Source organism: Strigops habroptila, chromosome 11 (assembly GCF_004027225.2).
Source record: "Strigops habroptila isolate Jane chromosome 11, bStrHab1.2.pri, whole genome shotgun sequence".
Taxonomy (NCBI): Eukaryota; Metazoa; Chordata; class Aves; order Psittaciformes; family Psittacidae; genus Strigops; species Strigops habroptila.
Genome location: NC_046360.1, coordinates 3,326,646 through 3,353,307, shown reverse-complemented (window position 1 = coordinate 3,353,307; position 26,662 = coordinate 3,326,646). Strand labels below are relative to the sequence as shown.

General features: G+C 44.6%; 1 protein-coding gene across 4 annotated transcripts in view; it reads left to right on the top strand.

Annotated features, from left to right (window-relative positions):
- The window catches only part of PITPNM2 (phosphatidylinositol transfer protein membrane associated 2), a 134,329-nt gene that overhangs the window by 41,079 nt on the left and 66,588 nt on the right, over positions 1–26,662 (top strand). For all 4 annotated transcript variants that reach the window (XM_030502452.1, XM_030502451.1, XM_030502450.1 and 1 more), the window contains exon 3: positions 26,073–26,246. In XM_030502452.1, the coding sequence (XP_030358312.1) occupies positions 26,169–26,246 (78 nt within the window). In that variant the 5' untranslated portion in view covers positions 26,073–26,168. The remainder of the gene's footprint in view (positions 1–26,072; positions 26,247–26,662) is intronic.

Genomic DNA, 26,662 nt, shown 5'->3' with positions numbered 1-26,662 from the left:
TTTTAACTGTAACTGGCATAAGGGTTTTGGTAAACTCATTACTTGCTCTGCTTGTAATAATTCCTGGGTCTCCCTGGCCCTACCTGGGGAAAATAATCCATTTACAATGTTGTGCAAAAAGGGCTGGAGAGAGAGCTTGCTGAGGCCAGGGCAATTCAAAATATATGGTGGTAACACTGATGCTCTTGTTTTCTGCTGGGTGTCTGGAACTTCTGGTAGCATAAAACATTTGATGCACTGGTTTCAGTGCAGAATAAGCATTAAAGTGCCCTGAGCTGTGTTTCCAGGAGGCAGCAAATACACACACGTTATCTCTGTAACATTTCAGTGATGATAAGGTATCTGTAGCTCTTTCCGTGACACAGCTTAGTAAATCCAGCAGCAGCCCTTTGATTTTACCAAGCTTGCAGAGAATCTGTGGAGCTGCTTTTTGCCTTTGCTGCAGAAAGTGGTGTGTAACGAGCACTGTAAAACCTGGTTGTTGGTATATTAAGTATGAACTCCCATCATTTCACTCTTGTTGGGCTCTGGCTGCTCAGGTTCTGTTCTCTTTGGTCATCCCTGTGCTGGGCACCTGCCTCACATCAAGGACATAGGCCAAAACATGTCACTTTTTTGGTTCTCCCCTTTCACATCCCTCGTGTGTTGTGTAGATAAATTCTACCTTCTCTCTGGGAGAGGAGAAATATGCTCCTGGTGTGCACAGGGAGCACAGCACGGGGCCACAGTGCTGCCAAGGAAATTAAAGACTGATTGGGAACAGCAATGGCTCAGTTTGGACTGGGGTGAGTGGAGGCTGTTCTAATGCAAGTAGGGATCATGCTGCAGTAAAGATCTGTATTTCTACATGGTATTTCTGGTACTGCCAGGAATAAGTAAAGCTTCATTATGAGCACTGACCTTTTCCCTGCCCAGTGAGACATCCATCTGCAGCACCCACTGGAAAGGTTCGGGAGAACAGTACCCTGATGCCTGTTGTCAAAACCAGCCTTTTTTCCCCTTGTCATAAACTGTCTCTTGCGATGTTTTCCGAATGAGAGCCCTAAGTATGTAAAGATTCATGTGTTTTCTGTGAACACAGCTGCTGCTCTTGACCCATCTGCCAGAAATTCTGCTCTTCAGACACAGCTTGCTTCCTCCCGATGTCTGTCTCCCTGTTCCATCAGAAACAAACATTTTAACACAGCTTTGCTTCACGCAAAAGAACAACAAACCCTCCTTTTAAGGGCATGTTTCAGAGCATGAATGAATGCAAGGACGGGCTGAATCTACTGTCAAATGGGTGCTTTAGTTTGGACAACTGTGTAAAGTATTTGTTGCTGTGGAAAATCTCTTCTTCCACTGCATAAAAATTCCTTAAGCAAGCGTGTCTGGGCAATGCCAAGGCTGGTTAGTGGAGGGTGAAGCTTCCTTAGAGTCTCTGTCCTTCCTGCTCAAAGGAAAACTGAGTTCATGCTGCTTCTTTAATTGAGTATTGCTGTGGTACAAGGGCTTTCTCAGCAGCACAACCGCTATTGATAAAGGAGAAAGAGCAGCAATTCATTTTATTACTCAAAAGAAATAAGGGTGTGTATAAAGCAAAAACCAGACCAAACCAAAAAACCACAAATACAAAACACAAACTTAAGAGCAATCTGCTTTAAAAACACCTGCCTCTCACCTCTGCTGAAAGGGGGCTCGTTACTGAATTACAGAGGGCCTGGATCATGCAGTCAGGAGTCTTCCCACATCACAGTCTTCTTGCTGCCAAGGGCGTGCTCACAAGATGTCCCTAATTCAGTTAGAAGTGCTCTTCCAGGAACCATATCATTATAGAGCTTGAAATTCTGCAAACTGAGTGGATGCAGTCGTACAGGATAGCTACTGCTCTCTGCTTCCGAGTGCTAAAAATGTAGCTGGAATGAGCCTTGTCCTGGTCTGGCTGCTGCTCCTGTCGGCTGGGGACAGTGGCCTCTGAAGGGCCCCAGCTCTGAGAGGCAGTAGGAAGGGCTCTGTGAAGCCAGATGATGCCCTCCTCGGTCCTGCTGCACCTTTCTTCACTTCAGGACTTGCTTCACCTTCCTGATGAAACAATTCCATGTTCTTCGCTGAGCCATCCGTAGGGGCGTTGTGATCTTTTCCTGCTGGAGGTTAAACTTCTGATATACACAGGTTCTGCTGGACAGATGAAGCTGCTTTGTCCATTGGCAGTGTTGCCTGTGCCTGCATCTTAACAAAGAGGGTGTCTGATCTCTGATCGTGGTTGTGCTTTCTGCCTTATGGGACTGTACTTTGTTGGGAAATAGGGATAGACACGGAAGGAAAATGAGCTGTAGCCTTTGGCTCTCAGTTAGCACCTCTTAACTGTGCTGTTGGTGTTTCTTTTGGTTTGGGGGTTGGTTTTCCTTTGCATGAGCTGTGGTCTGGGCAGTCTGCTTAGCTACCTCTGCCATGTGGTAAGTGTGTGCCCTGTTAAAGAGGAGCATGTTTGAAACCGGAGTAAGAGCTTCCTAAATTCCTCCTGTACAGCAGTTCTTCCAGCAAAGGAGCAGCATTGCAGGATGGATGGTGACTCCAGGGAATCATCCCTTGCTTCCTTGGAAGAGAGCTTCCTCGGAGTGTGCTTTCTGCAGTATGATGTTGTATCTGATGCCGCCGTGTCCAGAAGATATCTGGGCCTCTTTATTGTAATCGTGTTTGTGCATTCAGACCAATTTTGATGGTTATGAAGGTTCAACAAAATCCCAGAGATCTCAATAAGCTAATTTGGTAACTGTTTGTTGCTTTTGTTGTTCCTCTTTGTTGTGAGGACAGAGCTGGTTCATGCTGATGAGTGCTGCATGAAAATTATATTATTAGTAATTACTGGTAATTTCTTGTCTGGAAGCTTCAGGTTTGTGGGAGCACTTAAATCCATTTGCTTCTGTATTCCCTCTGGCTTTGCTGTCATGTCTCTCGGCACCATGTACCTCAAGACACTTTAGCAGTTCCCTTTTCTCCATGGCAACTTCTCGCAGTGGTTCCTGTATGGCAGAGAAGCAGTTCTCTCTCTTTCTGCCTTCATGTGGCTTTTCTGCCCAGTCCATGTGCATCACTGCGCTGAACAGGCTTCCCCAAAGCAAAGGGAGCAGCACCAGCCCTGGGTTGGGAAGGATGTTGGTGCAGGTGATGCCTCAGGGATGAGGGGGAAGGCAAAGGGACCAGTGTGTGCTTCACATTTTCTCCTCCCCCAAAGATAAATTGTAATTGTCTTTTTATTTTAACCATGGTGTGGTAGTGCAGTGGTTTTTGTCAGCTGGCAAAGCTAAGGATTAGTCACAGAGGCTTGATTTGTTGTCTTCTAGGGAAGCTGGCAGAAGGGTAAAAAGCAGAAGTGTACCATTAACAAAAATCCCTGGAAAAAACCAACCCAAACCCCCCAACTTTTCAAAGAGAATTGCAGTATTGCTGCATTTGCTCTTCAAGAGGAGCATCTTCTGGCTGCAGTGTCTCTAATCCTTCTTTTAGATTTAAATTAGGGGTATTTCTGATTTTTGAGTCATGTGTGGAAACACACGATGAAGATGATCCTACCTGGCATAGCTAAGGAAATGGAAATAGATGGAAGAAATGCTTACTTGGTTGAGAGTTGGGTTTTTTTCCAAAATGTACCAAATGCTGAGTTTTTTCTTCAGAGATCATCATTAGAATGGAAACATTTTTACTATCCTGTCAGGCTAAGGTGGATTCCTTAAAACCTCTATCTTCGGTTTTGATTTCTGGCATTCCTCGCTACTTCTGCTTGTACCATCTCCTTTCCTTTCATCTTCCCAAGTCCGATTGAAAGTAGCCTCAGACCAGAAAAGCCAAATGAAGGAAATCTTTGCTGCAGGTGAGATAAGCAGCATTTTAGAAGAGGGCAGCCAGCACCCAGCACCTTGCACAGGACCCGTGTCTGCTGCCCCATGTGGTGCTGTCCTCGCCTGGGGTTGCAGCCCGAAGGTGGGCAGCCACAGGGTGATGCTCCCAGCCAGCTCTGGCAAAGGGTGGTGGTTTGAAGTTTGCCTGGGAATAAACAGTAAGTATGCTCTGGGATATAGTGAGGCAGTTCCTGTGGATGTTCCAAGCTTCTGCAAAACGAGCAAGCAGAAAAAGCACTTGCTCCTTTGTATTCATTTATTTACTTAAGCTGTAGTAAGTTTATCTAAATTTTCAACCTGTTTGGTTTTGCTTAACATGGAATACGGATGACCAGATATTCTTAATAAATGCCAGATTCCTTCCTGATTGGGGATGAAGAAGGGGTGGGCTATGAGCTCCTTAGTCCAGGTAACAAGGTGGCAGCAACTTTGATTCCACGTCTCAGCATCTTCCAATGACTTTCTGTTCAGGAGGGTACGCCAAGCTAAAGGGCAGACGGGTTGTTCCCTCTGCAGTGGGCTCCCAGTCCAGGTTGAGTTTATATTTGTAGCTTTGTTTTGCATTTTGTTTTTATTGGCTAAAGAAACGCTTACGCTCCTGTGTGAACTCAGCTGCTGTGCCCTTCAGTGTACCCGGAGAGGGAGGAATGTGTGTTATTCCGTGCGATGGAAGCACCCATCTGTTTTCAGAGCCTTAAACTCCCAGATGTGCAAAACCTTTAAATGCCAAAATATCAGGAGAGTGATGCAAAACTTTCTTCTGGTCCAGATAAGGAATGTGAGAATTGTAAAATAATCATTTCTCGCTGGTTACTTCATATAAACACTGATGGGGTTTTCTGAATTGATTCCTCTCCCTCCCTGCTTCTGCTCCAGCACATGGAAAATGTGACTGACCCTTAAAGGTCAGCTTCTAGCCTCCCATTCTGCTTTTATTATCCTGCTTGTTAGAGAACATAACGTATTTGCTCTCTCCTGTCCAGATTTGCTTTTTTGTGTATATCTTTTTTCTCCCTGTGTGAATTTTAAATAGGATTTCTATAAGATATGGTGGCAGTAAAGCTGTTCTCAGAATGTAATTTACTGTATTTTTTAGCTTCTGCTGATCTTTTTTTAGTTCCTTGCTAATGATGGTATTGGTTGGAGCATGGCATTTTTATGCATCAAAAAGGAAAAGTTATGCAATTACACAGATCTTATTTTATTTAGAGACTTACAATAATAAACATATTCAGGCAGCAGTTACCAGAACTCATTATTAAGTAGCTGTAAAACCCCTAATGAGATAAACCATTTAATGTATTGACTTGTTAGTGTCTTTAGCTCTGCTTTTGATGGAGTGGTAGGTAGAGTATATATTTAGAAACCAATTCCAGCAAAAACATATCCATCAGACTAAAGTATTTTTCAAGACCCAAAAAGCAATCGTGGCTTTTTTTTTTTCCTAAGCAGAAAGTCATGTGCTGTGGATGAAAGATGCTGGTGGTGAAATTCTGGCTTACCAAAGGGAAAAACAGGGGCAATCAGCTCATAAAACCACAACCATAATAGGAGAGCAAGATGCACACGTTGCATTCTTGCTCTTACAGCTCCCCATTTGACAACTGGCACCATTCATAGACTGGTATAAATTGGACAGAGGGAATAGCGAAGATTCAGCGGCGTGAGCTGCGCGGTGTAACTTCCACATGCTTTGAGTGCGTGTGTTCCTGGAGCTGATTTGTGGTGGGCTGTTTGAGCAGAACAGCTTCTGAGTACCGCGGCAGCTTCCTGATGTGCCACTGTGTGCAAGTTTGCTTTTAATTGCGTGAAGACAGCATTGGTCAGGGGAGTTTTTGTGCAGTCCTGGTGACAGTCACACTAAAAGTTGTTGTTCTTTGAGCTGATGAATCTGAACCAAACATCTCTGACCTTTTGAAAAGTGTTGGTGTCCAGATTTGCTTCCAAACCTCTGGAATTTGGCTTGGCTTTTATTTCTGGCGTTTGTAGAAAGGTGCCGTAGTGTGTAGTCAATTGAGCTTAGCACCGGGCAAGCTGTGGATGTTATTCCTCTATCTATCTGGAAAGGATTTGAAGATTTATCGGGCATCTCACTGAATGATTCAGTTTGTAGCAAACAGCCTCCTTCCATGCATGTTTGTGCCTCTGCCGAGCTCTGGAATACGACCAGTTTTCCAGAACAAGAGCAGAGCATCCCAAATTATTGGAAAGCTGTTGCTTAGCATTCTTGATTATGTTCTTTTCTCTTTCTTTTCCTTTGATGTCGCACAAAACCACATATCTGGAGTAGGCAAGTGTGTAATGGAACACATTTAAGCTCTTCTTTTACTGGAGGTGGCTTATTAGTTTACAGTGGAAAATGTGTGTTACTGGTAGTAATGTGTTTTTTTGTTGGGTGTTTTTTCTCTAAAGGGAGGTTTGTTTAACCAAAAGAATTGCTTCTCTTGCACATTCCGCTATTGATTTGTTTAAATGATCCTGCTAATGTGGAAAATGTTATGTTCTGGAAGGCTAAGGAAAAGTTAAGAAAGTTCCTTTTTTGTTTAGTGACACTAACAGCAAGAACACCCCCGTAAGTAACAGGGAAGCAAGCTGCTTATGATGCCAAACAAGTTTGTCCTCTGAAATAGCACTGCTGGGAAAGTGTGGATACTCCTATCAGGCAGCCTCAGAGAACCGACAGAGAGTTTTGTTGGCATCAGTTTGGTGTGAACTGTGTTACCTCTGAATGCCCAAGCTGCCGGAAGACTGGGGAGGATCTTGCACGTCTCTTTTTTTCCCACTAGAATTACTTATTTCACCATGTGTGTTTTAACTTGTCAGCTTTTCGAGGCTGTTATCTTTCCCACTGTGGTTTCTATGGAAATGTCATGGGTTTGGGTGGTGTGTAGTAACCCTCCTGACTGCAGCACAGTCGCTCTGTATTGCTTAGCTTGTGCTAATTTTGTGTCTGGTTTGTGCTGCAGGAAGGGGGCAGAGGGTGTTTGACATGAGGGGGGCCAGTTACAGAAATGGCAATCCAAGAGATGCCTTCTCCATCCCCTGGAGTTGAGAAGGTCAAGCCAAAAAGGTGGAGAAGCTGATGTTACCAGGTTTGAGGATGGACCTTACAGTCACCAGTTCCTGGTGTGTGTGTGTGGCAATAGGAGCAGTCCCAGGGATGGGGCTGTTGGTTTGGGAAGTGGAGGAGAAAGAGGGGCTTCTGTGGCTGACCTCAAGAAGGACGCTTCTATTGTCTCTACCACCTTCTTCAGAAGACTAGGTACCGTGCTAAAACATCTAAAGAGACTGGGACTATTCCTAGTTCTGTGCACAAAGGTACATGTATTTTAAAATAAAAACTGCTGACACTTCTTTTAGCTGTCCTTACTGTGAATCAAAGCACTCTGTTTCCCAGTATTTCTCAACTCAGAGAACACCAGGCTGGGCAGTAGAGAGATTTTAGCGCTGCATACAAGATTAGTGGTGTCTTAAGGGGAAAAAGGAGGCACCTTGTGTTCCAGCAAGCCAGCATCTTGCCATTCACAATAAAAAAAAAGCATGTGGTATTATCTTGCTGATGGTTCTGTGTTGAACAAGGCTTTTAGTCTGGAAATCCTGTCAATCACCTTCACAGTTGAAGAGCTTTAAGTGGGTTGTGCTGCTTGTTACCATAACTTTGTGCGTGCTCATCTGCCATAGCGGCTTAGAGAGCTTCTTCCAAAGAAGTGTTCGGTACAGATGGCAGATCCTGTGTCTTTGGGTACAAGAACTGAACTCTAAAGGTATAAATGCGTTTTATTATCTAATCCCCTTTCACTCTGAGTAGGACTTCTAAGTGATAAGCATTGGTCCTAGGGCACCTCAAACCATAAACAAGGCGCTGAGGTGGGATTTCAGCCTTTGGTACAAATACCGCATTTTGCACTTCACTCTCTTCTCTTGAGTGGGACCTTTACAACCTCCTCATCTTAATTAGCTTTCTTCTTCAAGGGCTCCTGTTGCCCTTGGTGTGGCAGCGTTTCTGAAGTAAGAGGTGCTGAGCCAAGATGTTAGTGGAACAGCAGAAAATCATCCTCTTTGCACTTGTAATCCCCCCTTGTGCTGCACGCAGTGCGTATTGGCTTGGGTGAGGAGAGTGGAAGAGCCTCTCCCTGGGGGCTTTCTGTGGCTATTCACAACAATGCTCTTTGAGAACTATGCCGAAGATGTGGATGAAAGTAGGGGTATTAATGCATGCTTTTACCATGTCATTTTAGCAAACCATTTTCTCCAATAAAATGTAACAAGCTAACCCAGGGCTTCCAGAGAGGCTGAAGGAATTTGTCCCTGAATCCCAGAGGAGCTCGCTACTGAGAAGTGTTTGGGAGGCTGACACTGTTATGTGGAAAATCTTAGAGGTGATTGCCAGGGAGAGGAATATGAGAAAATTAATTCGTTCTCCTTCAGATATGCTCAATTTGTAACTGTTTGGTTAATCTGATTATTTCACCTTGCCTGGGATGATAGATGGGATAGATAGCTGTGCGCTGCTTATTTGTGTCCTTTTGTGTGAAAGGAGCATGGGACCTTATTATGGAAGTTTAAAAACTTTTTCAGGAACAAATACTGTGAAGAGGGAAAATTCAGCTTTCTCTGCTTTCCCCTGTGACAGGCTTTGGAAACGCAGTCATTATGCTGTAACACGGTGTGGTTACAATCCTGTCTGTCAGCATGAAACTGGAAAATATTTTCAGCTCAAAATAAACTCCACAAGGAGAATAGTTTCCGTGTTATCCCCAACTCGGAGGAAAGCTACTGGACTTTAGTCCTAAATAAAGATTCCAGCCAACTTGGGTGCTTTAAGAAGCAGTAGCTGTTGTCCTAAATTTGACCACTGGCTTAACAAGTCTGCACTGACCAAGTCAGTGGAGCAAGCTTCACGCTGGCTTCTTGGTGTTGCTGGTGCTTTCAGTCACTTTTGAGTGGTTTTAGTTGTGTAAAATGTAAGGAAAGCTTTCCACATTGCGTATATTGAGCCATCACTTCATTAACCAGTCATTTTTCAAAGCTTGCCATTGTCTTTTTTTCCTCTTTAGTACCACTGGGGGGGGGGAAATGCATTAACCTGTGCTTGAGAAGGCAGTGATTTGCTTGGTTTGATGTAGTTAGACCTATTTATTTTGTGAGTGGGAGATGCTTCTAATGTATTTAGCAGTAAATCATCCTCGAAGCCAGCCCCCTGAGCAGTGCTTGCTCATGTTCTTTCTCCTGATGGGGCTATCAGGATCTTGTTGCTAAATTTGCAGAAGAGAATGATCAATCTCCTTAAGATTTTTCTCTTCTAATTTCAGTGGTCAACAGGGATCAAGTGCATCAATCACTTCTGCTGTATTTTTAGAAACAGCAATTCTGGTTAGTTTGGAGCTTGGATGTTTTCTCTCCCATTAGCTAATTATGGCTATTATGCTCTATTGTCATTATTGTCACTCAGGGTATTTTTGAAAATTAAGGGTGGAAAGTGACTGCATAACAATGAAACTCATCAGCGAGGCTCCCCGAGCCCATTGTGAGTCACCAGGGCTCATTTTAGTCACACAAATAAGTTTTCTTTTACAACTGTTGACTCCTGCAAGCACTGCAGTTAGTTACTCATCGCGGGAGCAGGAGCTGGTTTGTGTTCCATATTATGCCATGGGAAGAACCACTGTCCCATGGAAGCATCTCATCCGACCAGGCAGCCAGTTTCCCGCCTCTCCACCTCTAGCACAGAGGGAAGTTAAGTTTTTTACTAGCTTCTGGATGGTTTTGATCTTTATAAATGTTATTAAAATGCTGAAGCTGAATAATGCTGTCCTGAGGAAGGAGGGGTAGCTGGGTCTTGGCAAAGCTTGTATTTTAGCAGGAGAACAGAGAGGATAAGGTCCTAGATTTACATGATCATAGATGTTATTGGGGGTGGTTTCTCTGCTCTGGTCTTTTGTCTGTATCGATGCAGTAAAAGGTAATGGTGAATGAGTGGAAGACATCGGCAGGGCAAACAGGTTGTGGTATGCAGCACTCATCTTCAAGGGAAAAGCAACTAGGAGGGTGGTTAAGGACCTCTTACTTTGTGAACCTCACATTTTCCAAAGCAGCAAAATTTCAGATCACCTTTTTCTGCTCCTTCTTGCCTTGGTTTTGCAAGGAACTGCCTCTAAGAGAGGTCAGGGACATTGGCCAGCTTCTATGTGAGCTGCCACCCCAGCGCCCTCAGATCCAAAGTTCTTCAGTTCTCAAATAAGGATGCTCTGATTCACTTTCCTTCTTGCTTGCTGCCTTGCTGTTCCTCAAATAGCATTCCTGCTCCTGGTAGGAAACTGAGCTTTGTATCGTGTGTTATACTGAGACAGAAGCCTGCCTCTAGCAGGTTGGGGTTTGGAGATGCTTCCTGTATGGTCAGCTGTGATATCACTAACTGCTTGTGAGAGTTACGGGCATCCTTTGAAGCATTTGTTGCGCAGCTTCCAGACAGCACACCAGACGAGATGGCCTGTGGAGCTGATGCACAATGGCAATTTGTCTTTTTTCCTCTAATCTCTCTCCAGGATTTCTTCATCCCATCATGGTTTGGTGCCCTGCTTGCACTGCAAGTGTTTTGAATGTGTCTGTTGAGTGCAATGGACTTCCACAATTTGGAAACTCCATAGTACTGTGCTGAAGAGAGATGGAGAGTGATAAATACATTAGTAAATCACATGGATGAAACCATAAGGCATCAGTCTGGAATGAGCTTGGCTTGTATCTTAATTGTGTGATGTGAAACTGAACACAGAAATTGCACACCTGAGCAACGCAGTCAATCTTTAGAAGTGATGTATGTAATAAAAATGTTAGCAGGATGTCACTACAAGTCTGGATGGTTACTGCTGCCATTGCTTAGGCTCTGCTTTTCTTTCTTTTAATTATCATGACTGGTATTTTTAGGGTAGATCTGCAGCTTGTCTGTTTTCTGCCAAGTTGGCTAAAAATGTTGATCTTGCATGACATGACAAATACTCTCTTGGAAACTGATCTGTATATATCCTGAACTTCCCCTTCTGCTGATGCCTGGATTCATTCCTTAAAATTGCAATAGCAGGAGCTGGAGGAAAGGTGTCTCTTTTTATTAAAGCCTGTGCGTGTGGCTGTTACGGCCTTGTGAGTAGCTTGAATAACTCTTTGCAGATAGAGCTGATGGGCTGGAATGTTTTTGTTTGCTTTAGCTTTTGGGTGGTATTAGCCTTAGTTGTAACCTCTTTCAGTTTCTGTTATCTTTCCTATGGACTTCCTAGAGCTCTGATCCTACACTGAAATCCATGTAGATAGAGTCCTTCTGTGCTGAGGTCTGAGGTTGCTCCAGTGAGGCCAGACACTGCTGCCGTACTGCTCTCGTTTGGTGTCTCTTTGCTTGGTAATGCTCAGCCTTTCCTACTGAAGTCATGGGGCTTTCTTGGGTTTGTTTATTTACTTATTTTTGGGTTGCCCTTAAGGAGCTGTTCTCTGAGTGTCTCCTGTCTTTGTAAAGCATCTAGGTAGGTGTTTCATCAGAGATGTTGAGGATAGCGTGTTGCTGGTGCCCTACCCCAGAACTTGCCCCTTCTGTCCTGCCTGTGCCCTGACCTGCAGTAGCTATCTCGTGGTCAGCTGGCCCCACTCTGAGGTCTGCAGAGCCTCAGCATGGGTTCAATTCAGCTATCCAAAACAATGCATCTGCTTGTGAAGATCATACTTACCCTGAAAACTCAAGGTTGTAGGGGGAACCATCTGGTAAAAGTAGAAATTCCTGTTTGTCTTCTTTTCAAGGACACCCTTCAATTCCAGGCGGGCTGTGAGGTGCTAAGTAGTACTTGGGTGGAAAAGCTGTTGGGAAAAGGCATCATTTGTGTGCTCTTCCTGATGAGGTGCAGCTCATGGACAAGCCTTTGCCTTGTGTGGTTGGCAGCACTGTGTAGGTAGACCCAGGGTTTTCCTTCGTGGCTCCTCCAGCGATGGACTCTATGTGCTACTGCAGTTGGCATTGCTGGGAATGCTGCGTCCAAATCCCATCTAGAGCTTGTGAAAGACTAGTGCACTGTTTGTGTTACTGATTTCTGGACCTTGCTGTCATTCCGGATTTTAGCTTACTGATACCAGCAAAATAAAAGCAAAGCTGTGGAAAAGCAGGAACTGAACTTTAGGCTAATGAAGCTGTAATTGTGTCTGATAAATGGGCAGCTAATCTGCTGGAAAAGGGGGAAAGTTGACTTTTAATGAGAAGTTATGAGATGTTGAATAGCTGTTCAGCTGCCATATTAATAAGATGGACAATCCCCTTTAGCTTGTCTCCATAAAGCATTCCGTTAATTGAGAACCCCCTTTAATCCATTCTTTTAAAAATTAATTAACAAGCTGAAAAACACTTCTTTGCAGCGACCTGACTCTGATTCAGCTGGGGTTGTGTCATCACTGCTTCCTTTATGTACTTCAGCTGCAATTTATGGACTCTGTTGGTAATACAAACTTCATATATAAGAGCTTAAGACTTCTAACAACAAGTCTAATGGGCTGACTTCTTTGTCGCAGCATTCTGAATTGGCAGCAAATAGAAAAATAGAAATGAGATGAGAAAACAGGGTCTGGTGCCTGGAGTGAGAACTTGGATGTTCATTTCAGTTTAGCTGCTGATTTCTGGTTTGACTGTGAGCCAGCTTTTGCAGGGAATTTTGGACTAAACTTAACTGTCCCTCAGACACTTGCATTGCCTGTAGAATGCAGGTATCTTTTATCACTCAGAATAATTGTCCTCTTCTTCACGTTGTGTTGTGGTCAAGTTTGAAATGTTCAAGCCCTTTGGCTCCTTTACCTCCCACTTTCTGGATATGCCAAAACCTGCAGCTTTTGGTGGTTTGGGCTTTCTACCTGCCAGTGCCAGAAGCTTTTAGATGCAGCAGGCGAGGAGGGTGAGCATCATCTCCTCTCGTGACCAAGCAGGTCTGGTGCTGCCATTAGGGGCCAGCACACTCGTGTGCTCTTGATGTTGCCATCTAAGAAAGTCCAGATCCTGAATCAGGTCACTGTTTACGAAGCAGATTTATGTCAGATATAAATACAGCTGTAATGCCCCTTAATGAAGGGCATGTGTGGCTCTTGGTAAGGCCGTGCAGCACTGCTGCTGTCTGATAGCTGACAGACGAAGCCGGAACACTGAGGATGGAGAAGCTCTCAAGGTGTGAAACAACTGGCCAGACCATAGTGAGAATGATAAAGCCAGGCCAGGAAACTGCACCACTTGATCAAGGCCTTGAGAGCTGTCCCTGAAATCTGAACTGATGGGATTTGACACTGATGGTGCATCCGATGGAAGGAAAATGTGCTATAACCCCTTGTGGTCTTGCTTTTGTAACACTTTTTATAAAGGACACTTCAAAAAAGGACATTCCAGATACAATTTGGTTATTTGATGGGCAACAGAGGAGAAAAGTTTATTTAAATGAGCCTTGGACGTCACAAACCATTTTGTTTCTTTTGTTTTGATCCTCATTGAATTGCTTTTCTTTTGTCCCGTATGTGTGGAATGACACTTTGTTGTAGGACACCCTGATTGACTTGTGAAGCTTTATTAGTAGTTGGAGAAGACAATTGAAATCCCATTTTAATTTGAGGGATAAAAATACACAATTCACACGACTCCTCAAGCAACATGAGAAATCTGCCCTTGGGGATGCTCTCTGCTTTCCTTGTTGGGCTGAAACCACAATGTGTGGTCTATGGCTGTTGAATGCTTTGTTACATCCAGAAATGCTCTATAGGATAAAGAATAGTTTCCTGAATAGGAGTGGAGTGGAGCCAGATCTTGGCTTTTTGAAACCAGTGGCAGTGGGGAGAGGCTGTGGGAGGGGTTCGACAGCAAAATGAGTCGAAATAAAAGGCCAAAGGAATTGCTTCAGAGTTTTGTCCTGTGGATTTGACAGCTGAAAAATGAGTTTGTTTTGTGATTCCCAAGATATTAATGGCACTCTTGGGTTCACAGCACAACTTAATTACATTTAATAATGTAATCCACAGCAAGGATTATTTGCACAGGGCTTTGAGGATACTGCTTGAAATGAGGGTTTGAGCATCTTTTGATCTTGACTAGTTTCTTCCCTTGTCATTTGTAGAAACAGCCAGGAGATTCATAGCCCCTCTGGAAGAGGGAGGGTTGAGTGATTGTGGCTGTGCTTATCCCAAGTGTTGTGAAGCTGCCCATGGTGGCAGGCTGCCTGAGCAGCAAGTTCCTGTGTCAAGCAAATCCAGATCTACCCAGACTTAAACCAGAAAAGTTCTTGAAGTTTCTATGTCTTTTCCTGCAGGAAAAGCTGGACCCAGAAACTCCTGAATCTGCTCTGTCACTAATTCTCTCTTGGATGTTGGACAGATTAATTCTTCTCTCTGTACCTCAATTTCCCTGCAGATGGGGGATAAAAATAGTTGTCCCAGCTCCTGAGACCAGGACAGAGCTTTAATGCATCTACCAAGCCCATCAGTGGAGTGGCTGGAAGGAGTGCAGCAGGTACCAGCCGGGCACCACTGCTCTTGTAGGTCTAGAACAGCCGCTCTGTGTGTGCTTACCTAGGTTGGGTGACTCATTCTAGTAGTGTTGTTTCCTCTTTTCTTGCCAGACACTGCTCCTGTCCTTGGCTTGTGGTGAATTCATCATTTACTACTATTTTATTCAGAGCCTGCCCTGGTGGGACTTGCAGGTTTTGACTGAGGGCATCCAGGCTGGCTGGAGGTGCGCATGTTCCTTTCACAGTGCCCTTTTCTTTCCCGCTTCTATCACATCTTGTTTCACCACAAAATGATGGAGATGGTAATCGAATTGCTTGTCAAGAAAACCAAACAAATGCAAGACTATACAGCTGGCCCTGACTTGAAGGTAGAGAAGGGTTTATAAGTGTTATGTGGAAACACGCTGTACTTGTGTTCAGAAAAGCTTGTAAGAGAAGTTAAATATACAAAGGTGCAGCTTCCCTCTGGGAGTGACAGTGTCACTGCGGTGTCATCAGCCTCCTCCAGTTGGATTCTGTCTCGGCACCTGCGTGTTGTGTTTTATGATGATTGATTTTACTGCAGGTCTCCTCTGCCTTGAGGTCCCTGAAGGTTTCTCCGTGTTGTGGGAAATCCGGAGATGGATGGCTGTGGTGGTAGAGCAGCATCAGGGCTGTTGAGAAGGTGGTTGGTATTTTCAGAGAAGGAATTGAAGAGGTGATTAAAAAAGACAGAAAACAGCAGGAAAGTGAAACCAAATGTGTGTGTGGTTTCTGTTTGTTGTTTTGGGGTTTTATTTAATAGCACTTTAAATACTTTGCAGGTATCTGTTGTGGATGCTTTTGAGTTTTCATTTCTGGGGTTTGCTTGCGTTAAAGGTATAAAAAAGATTTGATTTTTATTTTCCCTTCCAGTACCATATGGCAGGGCATCCCAAGTTTTGTGTCTTTTTGTCTCGCTAGCCTGTACCTAACTGCAAAATACATGTTCAATTTGTCTTCTGCATTGTGTCTATGTACCAGACTGTCCACTTCCATTCCTTTGCCATGAAAACTTGGTTATTTAGGAAAAAAAAAAGGCTGCACCAGCAGATGCTGTGTTTTTTCCAAGTGTCTAGCTGAACTAAAGTGAGGATCTTAAGGGAGTTTGGGGTTACAGTGGGGATTCTGATTTCTTGGGCAGATTCCAATTCAGCTCCACTCTGTAATCATAAGGTTTTGATTTTCTTAGAGAGAATTGTCTCTGTGTAGTAGCTGCTTTTCCTCTGCTTATGCTCTTGGAAAGTGAGCATGGTCTGATGGATTCATCCGTTTGCCCTTCTCCTTCCTAAGTCCTGGATTCAGTTTCCAGCTTTGGCTACCTTTTAAGTGATCATAGTCTGTCCCATGGGGCTTTTTTGGGGAGTGTGTATGTGTGTGCGGGTTTTCCTAGGGGAGGTGAGAGTTGGGGATGTGGATTAACACTTGGTAGTATCCCTGCGGTATCTCATTGCCTGAACTGGCCATTGCATCCTAGTTTGGAAGGAGCATGTGGGACACCCCCCAGCTACAGAGGGGCTCTTTAGCTTGGTGCAGAGAAGTAAAAATGGAGCTTCAGGCTTTCATCTTGCTTCAGGGCTTCTCATCTTGCCAAGCACAGCGGTGATAGCAGCTTCCAGGATGATGGTGCTGGTCCTGGACGTGTCACCCCTGGAGATGACTGGGCAGTAGCATAGGAAAACATTGGCAGCAACGCTGCAGTGAGTCACCGTGTTGTTAGAGGAAAAATTACCACCAGGAATTGTCTTTGTCAGTATACAAACTCTGTGGGAAATGTGCCAAGATGTATATTCCTCCTGGATGCGTAATGGAAAAATAACTCTTCTAGCATTGGGGTTCGGCTGCTTGGGCCACTCTTGGGTTTTGATAGTTAGGTGAACCAATGTTGGGTAGTTCTTCAGAAAACCTGCTCTCCTTCAGGGCTTTAAAACTATTTCAGCCCCAGTTGTTTTGCAAATGTGTATTCTCCAGTGGGAAGGCAGAGGCAGATGTTATCCTCATCCAGGGAGGACTCTCCTTCTTCCAGAAGGTTCCTTATTTAGTCCTCTCATGACTGGATGGTGTCTCCTCTTCTAGCAGCACACGGAAATGTTTCTGTCCTCAGTCAGAACCACCGTGGCGCTGTTCAGTCCCTACCACTAGCAATACAACATTTCTTCTTCCTGGAATACGTTGCCTCAGGTCCTGGAAAAACCTGCAATAGTCCTGAGTTTTACAGATGTGCAGCAGCTGGATCTGGGGCAAAGCAAAGGGCATGGCCCCATCAGCAGTGCCATGTAGTTCAGTTTGGCCTCCTCTGCCTCAGCTTGCAATCTGCTCAGCTGAAACCCCTCTGGAAACCTATGAATTATAGAGGTGTTATTAGAGGCTGGGTGTTCCATGTTGTGGTTGCCATTAAGGTGATTTGCAAAAGCTAGAGATCTGATGGTTTAAAAATGCTACATCACTCTGTATGCGGGATGCAGAATGGTAGAGGGGAAGGAATAAGAGCAGCCCAAAATATGCTGAATAATGAACTGAAAATTGTTATTGATTATCTGTGCACTTTCATTATGCTGCTGCAGTCTGAGAGCCATTCTTTTTTCTTTATTAAAAAGGAAACGAAACTTTCAAAGGCACTTATAAAATATTTAGTGTAATTATTTCCAAGATCAAAACTCCAAAGAAATTGCCCAGCCACAGAAACCTGGTTAATCTGTTGGTGTTCCGGACGGAGGATACTACAATGATATTAAACATTTACTGCTCTTGTGCAAAATGGCCTCTTGCTTTCAGTCTCAATTGCAATATTATTCATCAACCTTCACTGCTGCTTTCCATGCAGGAATTTTAGGTGTCATTGCAAGTTTCTTCTGATGCAGAAAGACTTATTTTCTCTATCCTTATTTTGCCTTTGGGCAAGGCAAATCTCAGCCTAATGAAACCAGTGTGAAGTATTACAGTGCTACGACACTGACTTTGCCATCATACAGTGTTTCCCTCCATGAAATAAGTCTTTTTAATCCAGCTCTGAATGTTCATTTCCTTTTCCATACGATATTTGCATAAATGAGGTAATAAAATGTTATTTCCATCCAGAATGTAACTACTGAAAAAGTGGAGTAGCTGTTGATGTCCCCTTTCATTTCACATAGGGACTTACTGAGGAAGCAATCTAGAGTCTGTCCAATGATGATTGCAATCCCAAAATAGCATTTTTGTGTCTTGAAAACAGGTTTAGTGGATCTGCAAGTATTAGGAGATAAAAAAATCAAAATAACCTTGAGAAATAGTTTGCAATGGGCTATAATTTGGAAACGATGAGTGCAAAGGCCCATGAATAAGCTATGAGATGGGGAACATCTGGTGTGGTTGCCATTTTGTGGGAGCTGCAATGAGTTTCAGACTGAGTGGCCATCAGCTGCCTGTATCATGCAGAGGTATATGCACAAGAGTCATAGGAATGAAGTTATCCTTGTTATCTAGGACTGCTGTGGCTTACACTAGTCTTAGAGGTGTGGATCAGTGGGAGAAGGGGCGAAGAACAAAGGCAAGGGAGAGAGACATCGCATGTGTCTTTGAACATGAAAAAGAGGAATTGTGGAAGAAAGTAGTTAACGAACCACTCTCTGCCTCTCCTGAGATTAGCACGAGAAGAGCAGGGTTTGAACTGTAGTGAGGATAACTGAGGTTAGACAGCAAAAGCCTTTTATGTCTGCAACCCATCTGGAGGCTCCAAGATTCCTTGTTTCTGCAGCTTGAAGTGTTTGTCTTCATTCCTGAATTTTTCTTTAAAAAGAAAAATAAATAGTCCTGTTTCCTGAGCAGTTTTTAGCTTGAAGGCCATTTGTCTTCAAAGTCAGTCTGAGCATGGTAGGTCTGGGCTGGGTTTGTGCTCAGCTGGGTGCTCCTGCACCTCAGTCTCTTATTTTTCATGCATAGTTACTGGTAAAATTAAAGAGTGGAGCTCTCATGACTTCCTGCTCTTGTTGTAATCAAAAACTGTGATTTTCAGTGCAGCAACTAATGGAAAAAGAGAAGAGGGATGGTGTGGAGGGATGGAGAAGAGGGTCTTGAGTTAGATAAGTCATCTTTGACTCTGGTTCACCCTTGGTCGGTCTTGGTCCTTCTCTCATGTCTTGCTGCTGCCAGTGTTTTTGCTACAAGCTATGTAAAAGGATTCTTCCACACTGGGACAACCCAACGTGGTTGAGTTTGTTGTTGGCTTTTTACTACTTAATACAAAAGAAGCCTTGACCAATGGATGGGACATGCACAAAGTGCGCTTATGCTCACTGTCCTCCTGAATTCCGTCAGGAAGGGTGGTAGTAGCACTTGGAGATGTGAAGTGTCAATGCAACAGCCTCCCTGGAAAGCTACTCTGGAAACTGGGTATATTTGTTTTGGTTTTAAACTTGGCCAGCATCCCATCTCCCTGCCACTGCTGCCTACAGAGTGTGCAGGCTTCTGCATGGCAGTGGCCTTCAGCTGATGGATGTGCCGGGAGTGAAAGGAAAACACTGTCCATTGCCGTAGGCTGCAGCATGACATAGATTTGTCTTTACTCACCCGCCAGCAATTTTCAGTCTGTTTTCAACCAACATGCTGCACTTTGTCAATTCTGCTTTTGTTTTTGTTTCCCTGTGTGGGTATGTATATATGTATGTGTATATACATATAAAATACATCTTACACATCTATACGTATTTATATATGTGTGTGTGTGTAATGTCTGCCTGTTTTCAGCCTGTAATGCTGAGAGATTTGGATCAAAACCAACCTGTTAAAAGCCAGGTCTGCCCAGTTCCTTTATCTCAGCCCAACAGAGGTGCCTGGCTCTGTGGCAAGGCCACAGGACACGGGGTTTTGTGGCTGCTCTTTTCATGCAGACTACTTGGAACCGTTTAACCTTTAATTTCAGATGTGTTCTTTTTAATATTCAGCTTGATCCCCAGCATCAGGGAAAGGATTAGAGCCCGGTTTGTCTTTCCCTCTGAACTCATCAGTGATTTCAGTGTGCATATTAGTTCTTGTAATGGCTTCTTTATTAGTTCATTATTGCATAACCTCCAGGCATGGCAGGGCTTGAAATGTTAATTTTCCAGCCAAAGTTCATCTGAGGGACTTCACCTGGTCCCCGTGAAGTCAGCATGTGAATAGAGAGGGCTGGCTTGCTTTGCACTGCAGCATCCCTTATAAAGCAGAAGGAAGTAAAGTTCTCCTCTCCCCAGATGTCAAAGGAGTAGTAGGAATGGAAAGTATGGAAAAACATGGAATGTTTAAGGAGAAAAGGTGTGTGTGGGGTGCGTGTGTGTGCATGCTTTGGTGTGGCGCTACTTTTTCTCTTCCTCAACCCCCTTCCCTCTCACTGCTTCAAGGTAGTATTTGGCTGCCCAGTGAACTATAACAAGATTTGATAGTTCCAGTGTAGCTATATTGCATTTGGACTGACTCCATCCTTCTGTTGTAATAAACGTCTGCTTTACAATGAGCTCTTAAATTCTATAAGTGACGTCAAATTGTATCTAATAATAGAAAAAGATCAAGTACTGTAAATGAGACTCGTTCGCTCTGCGTCTGCCTTTACCGAGCAGTGTTTCATCCTCGGCCCGTTGCAGTGCTGTCTGCTTTGAGAGATCTCTTCAGTTTGCCCTGAGGTTTGCACCCGAGGAAGCTGACTTCCATGCGTGCTTGCGTTTTCCTCTTCCTCCCCTTCCTTTATCCCTGTCCGTGTTGCAGGCTGTGGGATTCCCAGCTGGGCTGCCAGCCTCGGCCGCACGCTGCAGCTACTCCAGTGCCGGGAGGACTCTGCTGGGGTTTTGCAGTGTGGGCAGGCTCACAGTCAGATGCCATGAAGCCCAGTCATGAAACTTAGATGTGTAAAAGCGTCTGCATGAAAACTTCCATGTGAGAAAGGTGGGATAGATTAGATGTACAGTTAAGCTGTACAGTTACAATGAACATCACTGGCACAGGAGCCTTTAAGCAGTGAGTGCGTGAACTGTGCACTTTTAAGGAGCTTTAACTTTTGATTGTTGTTTTTTCCAAGGCCTGACGACTTTATAAATCTGTTCAGCTGTCATTCAGAAGGTACAACCCACACTCTGAAAACTGAAAACTACTGGGTTTCAAAAGCTCATTTTGTCTCTTATTGCACACACCCGTGTGTGAGAGAGGCAGTTCTGAGTGTAGTGTCAAGTGCCATGGCAAATAATGGTAGCCACAAAGTTATCGAATAGAAATGTTGGGGTGTTTTTAACCTTTCAACGTGAACATTTCTTGAAACCGTCCCACTGCCTGCACAGGATCACTTTGGTGGGGTTGGGAGGAGAAGGGGTGAGAGGGGAATGATAAAATACAAGTATTCAATATTCATCTGATTGGAAAACACTCATAAATTGCGTTTTCCCCTTGACCTTTATGTAGTGACAGTCATTCATGTGATCGGAGGAGACTTGTGCTCTAGCTGATACTGTGCTAAGTGTCACGCATTCACAAAAAAGAAGTTCCTCTCTGTTCTGTGGCACTTCCTGATGTAGACAGCAGTGGGATATGGGCAAGACGGTTACGAGGCCGCGCTGGTCCATGTGATGGATCTCAGCCTGCGTGTGCTGCAGCCTTTGCCCAGGGTCAGGTAGGCACTGCTGGTGAGCAGGGGCTGAGGAGGGTTCCACAATGATGTTTTGCAGGTGCTGATGGAAAGCTTCTCCTGGGAGCTGGGGGCACTGTGAACAACAGGATCTGAGTGACAGAGAAAGGGAATGGTCTTTGCGGCAGTGATATTCTGGAGAGATAAAGCTGAGCAGGGCTTCTGGGCCAGCAGAAGTGCCGCATTAATCAAGGTGTGAGTATTGAGGCTGCCTTTAGAAATGCTGACTTAGGACCTAGGAATCTGCTTCACGTTTATGCTGCTGTTTCCAACAGCATAAATAAATCCAAGCGTGATCTGTATGCGGCGCTTCCAGTCGTGGGGGGCCTGTATCCTGCTTCAGGGAACTCTGCAGGGGAGAGGGAAGGCAGCCGGGCTGCTAAGCCTGGTGTTGCTTCCCAAAGCCCAAGTGTTTGATACACTTGGGACCAATGCTCATGTCTCTTTGATATCGCTTTCTTCAAGAAGGCAACTTCTTGAGGGATAAAGGAGATATTAAGAACCTAAGGAAAGTGTTTAAGGGAGGTAGGTGAGGTCTCCAGGTAATGCCTTTGCTCATCCTTTTGCCGTTACATGTTTGCCTTGGTTTTCTTACAGTTGTTTCTGTTAATTATCTTTTATTTCTCAGTTATGTGAAAATATTGCAAGGAAAATTGTTCAGAAGCTGAGTCAAGCGTATCGATCTTTAGCTCACGAGTTTGATCTTTCATAGGGGAGATTTTTCGCAAGTTCAAAAGGCAGCACAGCCCTGAATAGGCAGTGGTTGATAAAACCCTGAGGCTGGTACCTGCCTCTGCTACCGGCTGCTCTGCCCCACCTCCATGATGGGTTTTTTAACTTCCTAGGGTGAGTCTTTTAACTTTATAATAGTGTAAAATGAACCTCCTGTGAGGCTAGAAAAAGCTCATTATAGCTGCTCTCTATTTCTAGGGCCTTTCTTCCCTCTTGAAAATGGAAAATAGCAGCTGTGGCACAGGGTGGGTTGTTTCTGCTGTGGTACAGCTCATTTCAGAGCCTTAAAAAGCCTGCACTCAGCAGCCTGGACACAGGGAACGTGAGCTGGTCAGAAATGAGGTGTTGAGATGACAGCTAGGAGAGCTGTAACAGCACAGCATGGAACAGGGTGGGAACAGCCCTTCTGTAGCCTGAACCCACCAGTGTGAGTGGTTCTCCTGCACTGGACCCAAACGACATGTCAAGGAGCCAGGATTCTTGCTGTAATACTCAGTTTCCATACCCTTCTAGGCCAGCCTGTGAAGCCTGGGCCAGGGTTTGACCTCCAGGACTCCAATAGCACAGTTTAAACATTCTTCGCGCACTATCTCTTAGTCGTTAATTACAAGTTGTCACTTGTCATCAGTCCTCTGCTGCCTGGTTTGGTACGAGGGAGGCTGGCCCTGATGCTCCCAAAGTGTCAACTCAACCAAACACCAAGTTCATGGGCTAAATGGAGAGACTTTGCTGGGTCTCTTGATCTGTTCAGTTTCTGCAGCTCCTGACAGTCCCCTCCACTTTAAGAAGGTGCCTTTTCTTTAAAGTTGTTGCAAGGGAAACTGTTGAAATGAGAAGTAAATGCAGCACACTGTGTGTTTGCCTTCAGACAGCCTGAAGCAATAGCTCAGAGGTGGACCTGACTCATCGCAGCAGGATATTGACTCTGGAGCGTAATTATGATGCTTTGAGAACCTGATTTTGAAATAATTGAGGTATAAAATCCTGCGCCTGGCTCTCACAGTTACTACAGCTCTGAGGAGAAATTGAATAACGGCCTGTACAAATGTGCCACTTGGCTGTAGCAGGAATAGCAGCGAGTCTGGAAATGTCCTGCGTCACCATTGTTTTCCTTTTGCTGGGAGAAGCCGGCTGCACGCTGAGTTTTGCAAACAGCCCTCGGCTGCCACCAGGCCTGGCCAGTTGTGTGGCCACAGGGGTTTGGCAAACCCATTGGGCTGAACTTCCAGCCCCAAATCCAGCCTCCTGCTGAAACATTGGCTGCTTGCTAATCCCGGCACATCGAGTATCCTGATTCAAACACCTCTGGCTGCCTGTAGCAATGGGCTGGATGCGGGTAAGTGCCAGGGACACAGCTGGTGTTTTGACACCCATATTCCAAAGCTGTGTCGTGCCTCCCTTGTTTTGGAAGGGCTTTCTCTTCTCTCCATGGCAGCCATCATGTCTGTAGGCAAACTTCTGTGTTTCGTTTGATCAATACAGTAGATAGTCTCAGAGAGCTTTGATCCGCCATCAAGTCCCAAGACTGTGGAAGGAGACCACTGTCCTCAGTGAGTTGTCTGAAAGGGTGATTTTATCACCTCTGTCTCACTTGGCGTGATGTTCCCCAAGATCTGAATCTGGTGAAATCCCGTGTTTATCTTTCATGGTTTGCCAGCTGTGTCCCACTGCTCTTAGAAGGGTTGGGGCAGGTTATTTCAGCTCAATGGCAGCCCAAGCTGCAAATTTATCTTGGTTATTACTGGGGTTTTTTAACCAATCTAGCTTAAAAAGGTTTGTCCTCTTTGTCCGTCCTTCAGTGTCAGGCTGCTGATCCCAGGTGTCTTTTCCTGCTGCCTCCTGTGGTTTGAGGTTACAAGTTGGTTCTTGCTATTGCCCAGTGTGTTTCCAGGGTTGTTTTCTACCCAACTTTTGGGGACTGCTTGCAGCACTGGGCAGCTGCCATTGGAGTTTTTGGGAGCATTGCCTTTCCAATGAGCACGTCACCAGGACCTGCTCCTGCATCGGCACCTGCAGGCTGAGCCAAAACACTGCTCTTAAATGTTGACCACAGGGAAGTAGAAACCTGAAGGGGAACTTCACAACAAAACCTCAGCTCCTGTAAAAGCCAAGCAGGAAGCTGGACCAGGAGCCACGGCTGCCATGCCAGGCACTTCCAGGCTGCTCTGTGCCTGCTTTGGGGCTGAAATAGTTGGGTTTTTTAGTCTGTAATAAAAGAAACCCTCTTGTGTCTTGGCTGTCTGAATTACTACCTGCCTGGCACTTCATTATAAACACATTTTTTCCATCTTGGTACTGGTTTCCTGCCATTTCATTGCTTTTAAGGTTCTATTTTTTGTTTTATTCATCTCTTCCAATCGATAGAAATATCCTGGTTTTAGCAAGCAGCAAAGGCAGACGTGACTGATGTCCTTATGGTGGGAGCAGAATCACTTTCAGAGCTTTTAAATCTAATCTTCAAAGGTCTCTAAAGCATAACGAACTGCTCAAGACATGTAGCTGAGTCTCCCACTGCCATTACCTCCAGGAATTGGGATCCTAGCATCATATCAGTGCAGATCTGGGGCCAGTGCTTAAGATCATCCTCTGGTGGTTACTGTTGTTCTTTGCCATGACACTAATTAAAAACCACCTAATGAGATTATCTCCACCTGTTGTGGAGAATTAGCTTGATGGAGGAAATCCTGCACGTGGGTGTGGATGCACATAGGCATGGCAGTGTTGGGAAGGGCAGTCTTCCTGGAATTATGCCAGGGATTGCCATGACAAAATCTCTTTAACTCCTCCCAATTCACACACTGGGATTGTTCTGACAGCGTAAAATGAAACAGAGAATTGAATTTGGAAATAGATGGATGCAGCACCAAAACGATTGCTATTGCAGAAGAGTCAGTCTGGGATGGATTTGCTTTACAGCAGGACTAAGAGAGTGATTGACCCCCTGTACTGGGCATTAGTGGGGCTGCACCTCGAATCCTGTGTTCAGTTCTGGGTCCCTCACTACAAGAGAGACATTGAGGTGCTGGAGTGGGGCTAGAGAAGGGTTGGTCCGTGACCATGGGCATGTGTTTTAACCTCTCCAAACCTTGTTAAAGGTTGATGAAGTGCTGTGGAAACACTGAGTAGTGCAGAGTCCTGTTGAGAGCAGTGTGGCTTCCTGGTTCCCAGATCATGGTTTAATCCATTGCAGAAGTTGGTTGGTTATATTCTGTTTGTTTCTTTTGCCCAGGCTTAGGGTTTAGTGCTGTTTTCACTCCAGCAGTTGTATCTGAAGACTTCCAATAAAGCAGGCACAGCAGAAACGTAGATTTTGGCAATGAGAAGTAACCAGGCAAGCACTTTGTGTGCCAGGAGAGGTCATCAGATCCTGCTGAGGCTGGTTTGGCTTGATGGCAGACAGCTTTACTACTTGTGTCCTCTCTTCCTCATCAGTCATCTTTTACTTTCTCCCTTCCTTACATGATTTTATTGTCTATCCCCAGCCCATAGGGAGCCTTAAGAATATTTGAGAAGTTACTGCTTTAACTGCTGGTGTAGTAAATGCTGTATTTCCCATATTCTTAAGTAATAATTCTATTAAATTGCTTTGAGCTGAGGTATGGTGGGATTTTTTGATGTTGCAGTTTGATCTTCGGCTGTATTCTTATGCAGCAGGAGTGCAAAAATGAATCTGGCATCGTCATCGGTGGCAGCAGGATTTTGCCTGTAGAATACTTTGGAGGCGAAAGAGAAGGGATCCTACCAAGACAGTCATTCAGAATAAAGCAGGGAAGAAAAATACTTTTCTGCTGTCTTTATTGTTAGAATTCAAATTACTTTATTCATCATGGTGTTTCTGAGGACCGAGGAAGTCTAATTATTGCCTTTTCCTGCTGCGGAATGAATGCGAGAAGATAAAACCTGATACCTTTGAGTGGATGCAACTCTGGTGCGTTGCTGACATTGGAGAGATACTTCATTGTCTGGCAACAGAAGGTGTGCCTATTCATTTTGAGCTTTTGTCCCATCTCTTCCATGGAGATGCTATTGCATATGAAAGTCTGATTGGTACAGTGGCAGAGGTCAGGAAGGTAATAGCTTTGATGGTATCCCCTGAAGCAAATAAAAATTATACTAAAAGATTCTGCTCAATTTGATACCAAGGGCTGGGAGCACTCCGGGGATTCTCCTTTCTGCTATTAAGCTTATAGCTATTACAAAAATTAATGTTTGCCTCTTGTTTGCTCTTTTTTTTTTTTCCTAATAGGGTGTTCTGCAATAAGAATGGAAAATAACTGCTTCTCTCCTTCCCCCCCCGCTCTGTTTCAGGGATCCTCAATGCATTTCCTTGCCATTATTTAAGGAGCCTTTACTAAAAACTTCTGGATTGTGTTTCTGAGTGGACAAAGGATTTCTGTATTCAAAATGCTCATAAAGGAATATCGTATTCCTCTGCCCATGAGCGTGGAAGAATATCGAATCGCGCAGCTCTACATGATACAGGTCAGTAATGTTTCAGCCTGTGTGGATGAGTGCAGGGGAGCACAGGGCTTCGTGTGGACGAGTGGAGTATTGCTGCAGGATTAGATGTTTTATATTTGAGGTTTGCTGCATGCTTATAAAGGAGCAAGTGGGGGAAGAGTGATACAAACTTCATGATGTGCCTCCTCTTGTCCTTAAATTGGGGAGCCTCTGTTTGACCTACCTGGGGAAACAACGGCTTGTGGAAGGGTGTACTGAGCCCAAGTGTGTGTAGGTACCTACCTGGAAGTCATCAAGCTATAGGGCTTAAGCAGCTACTGCTTCCCACTTAGACTGTGGTTACTGGTCATCCCAGTTCCAGCTGCAAACCAAAGGCTTGTGCTCTTTTGTTGGGAAGAAACAGCCTGGTATAAATTTGAGAGGGTGAAGCAAAGGCA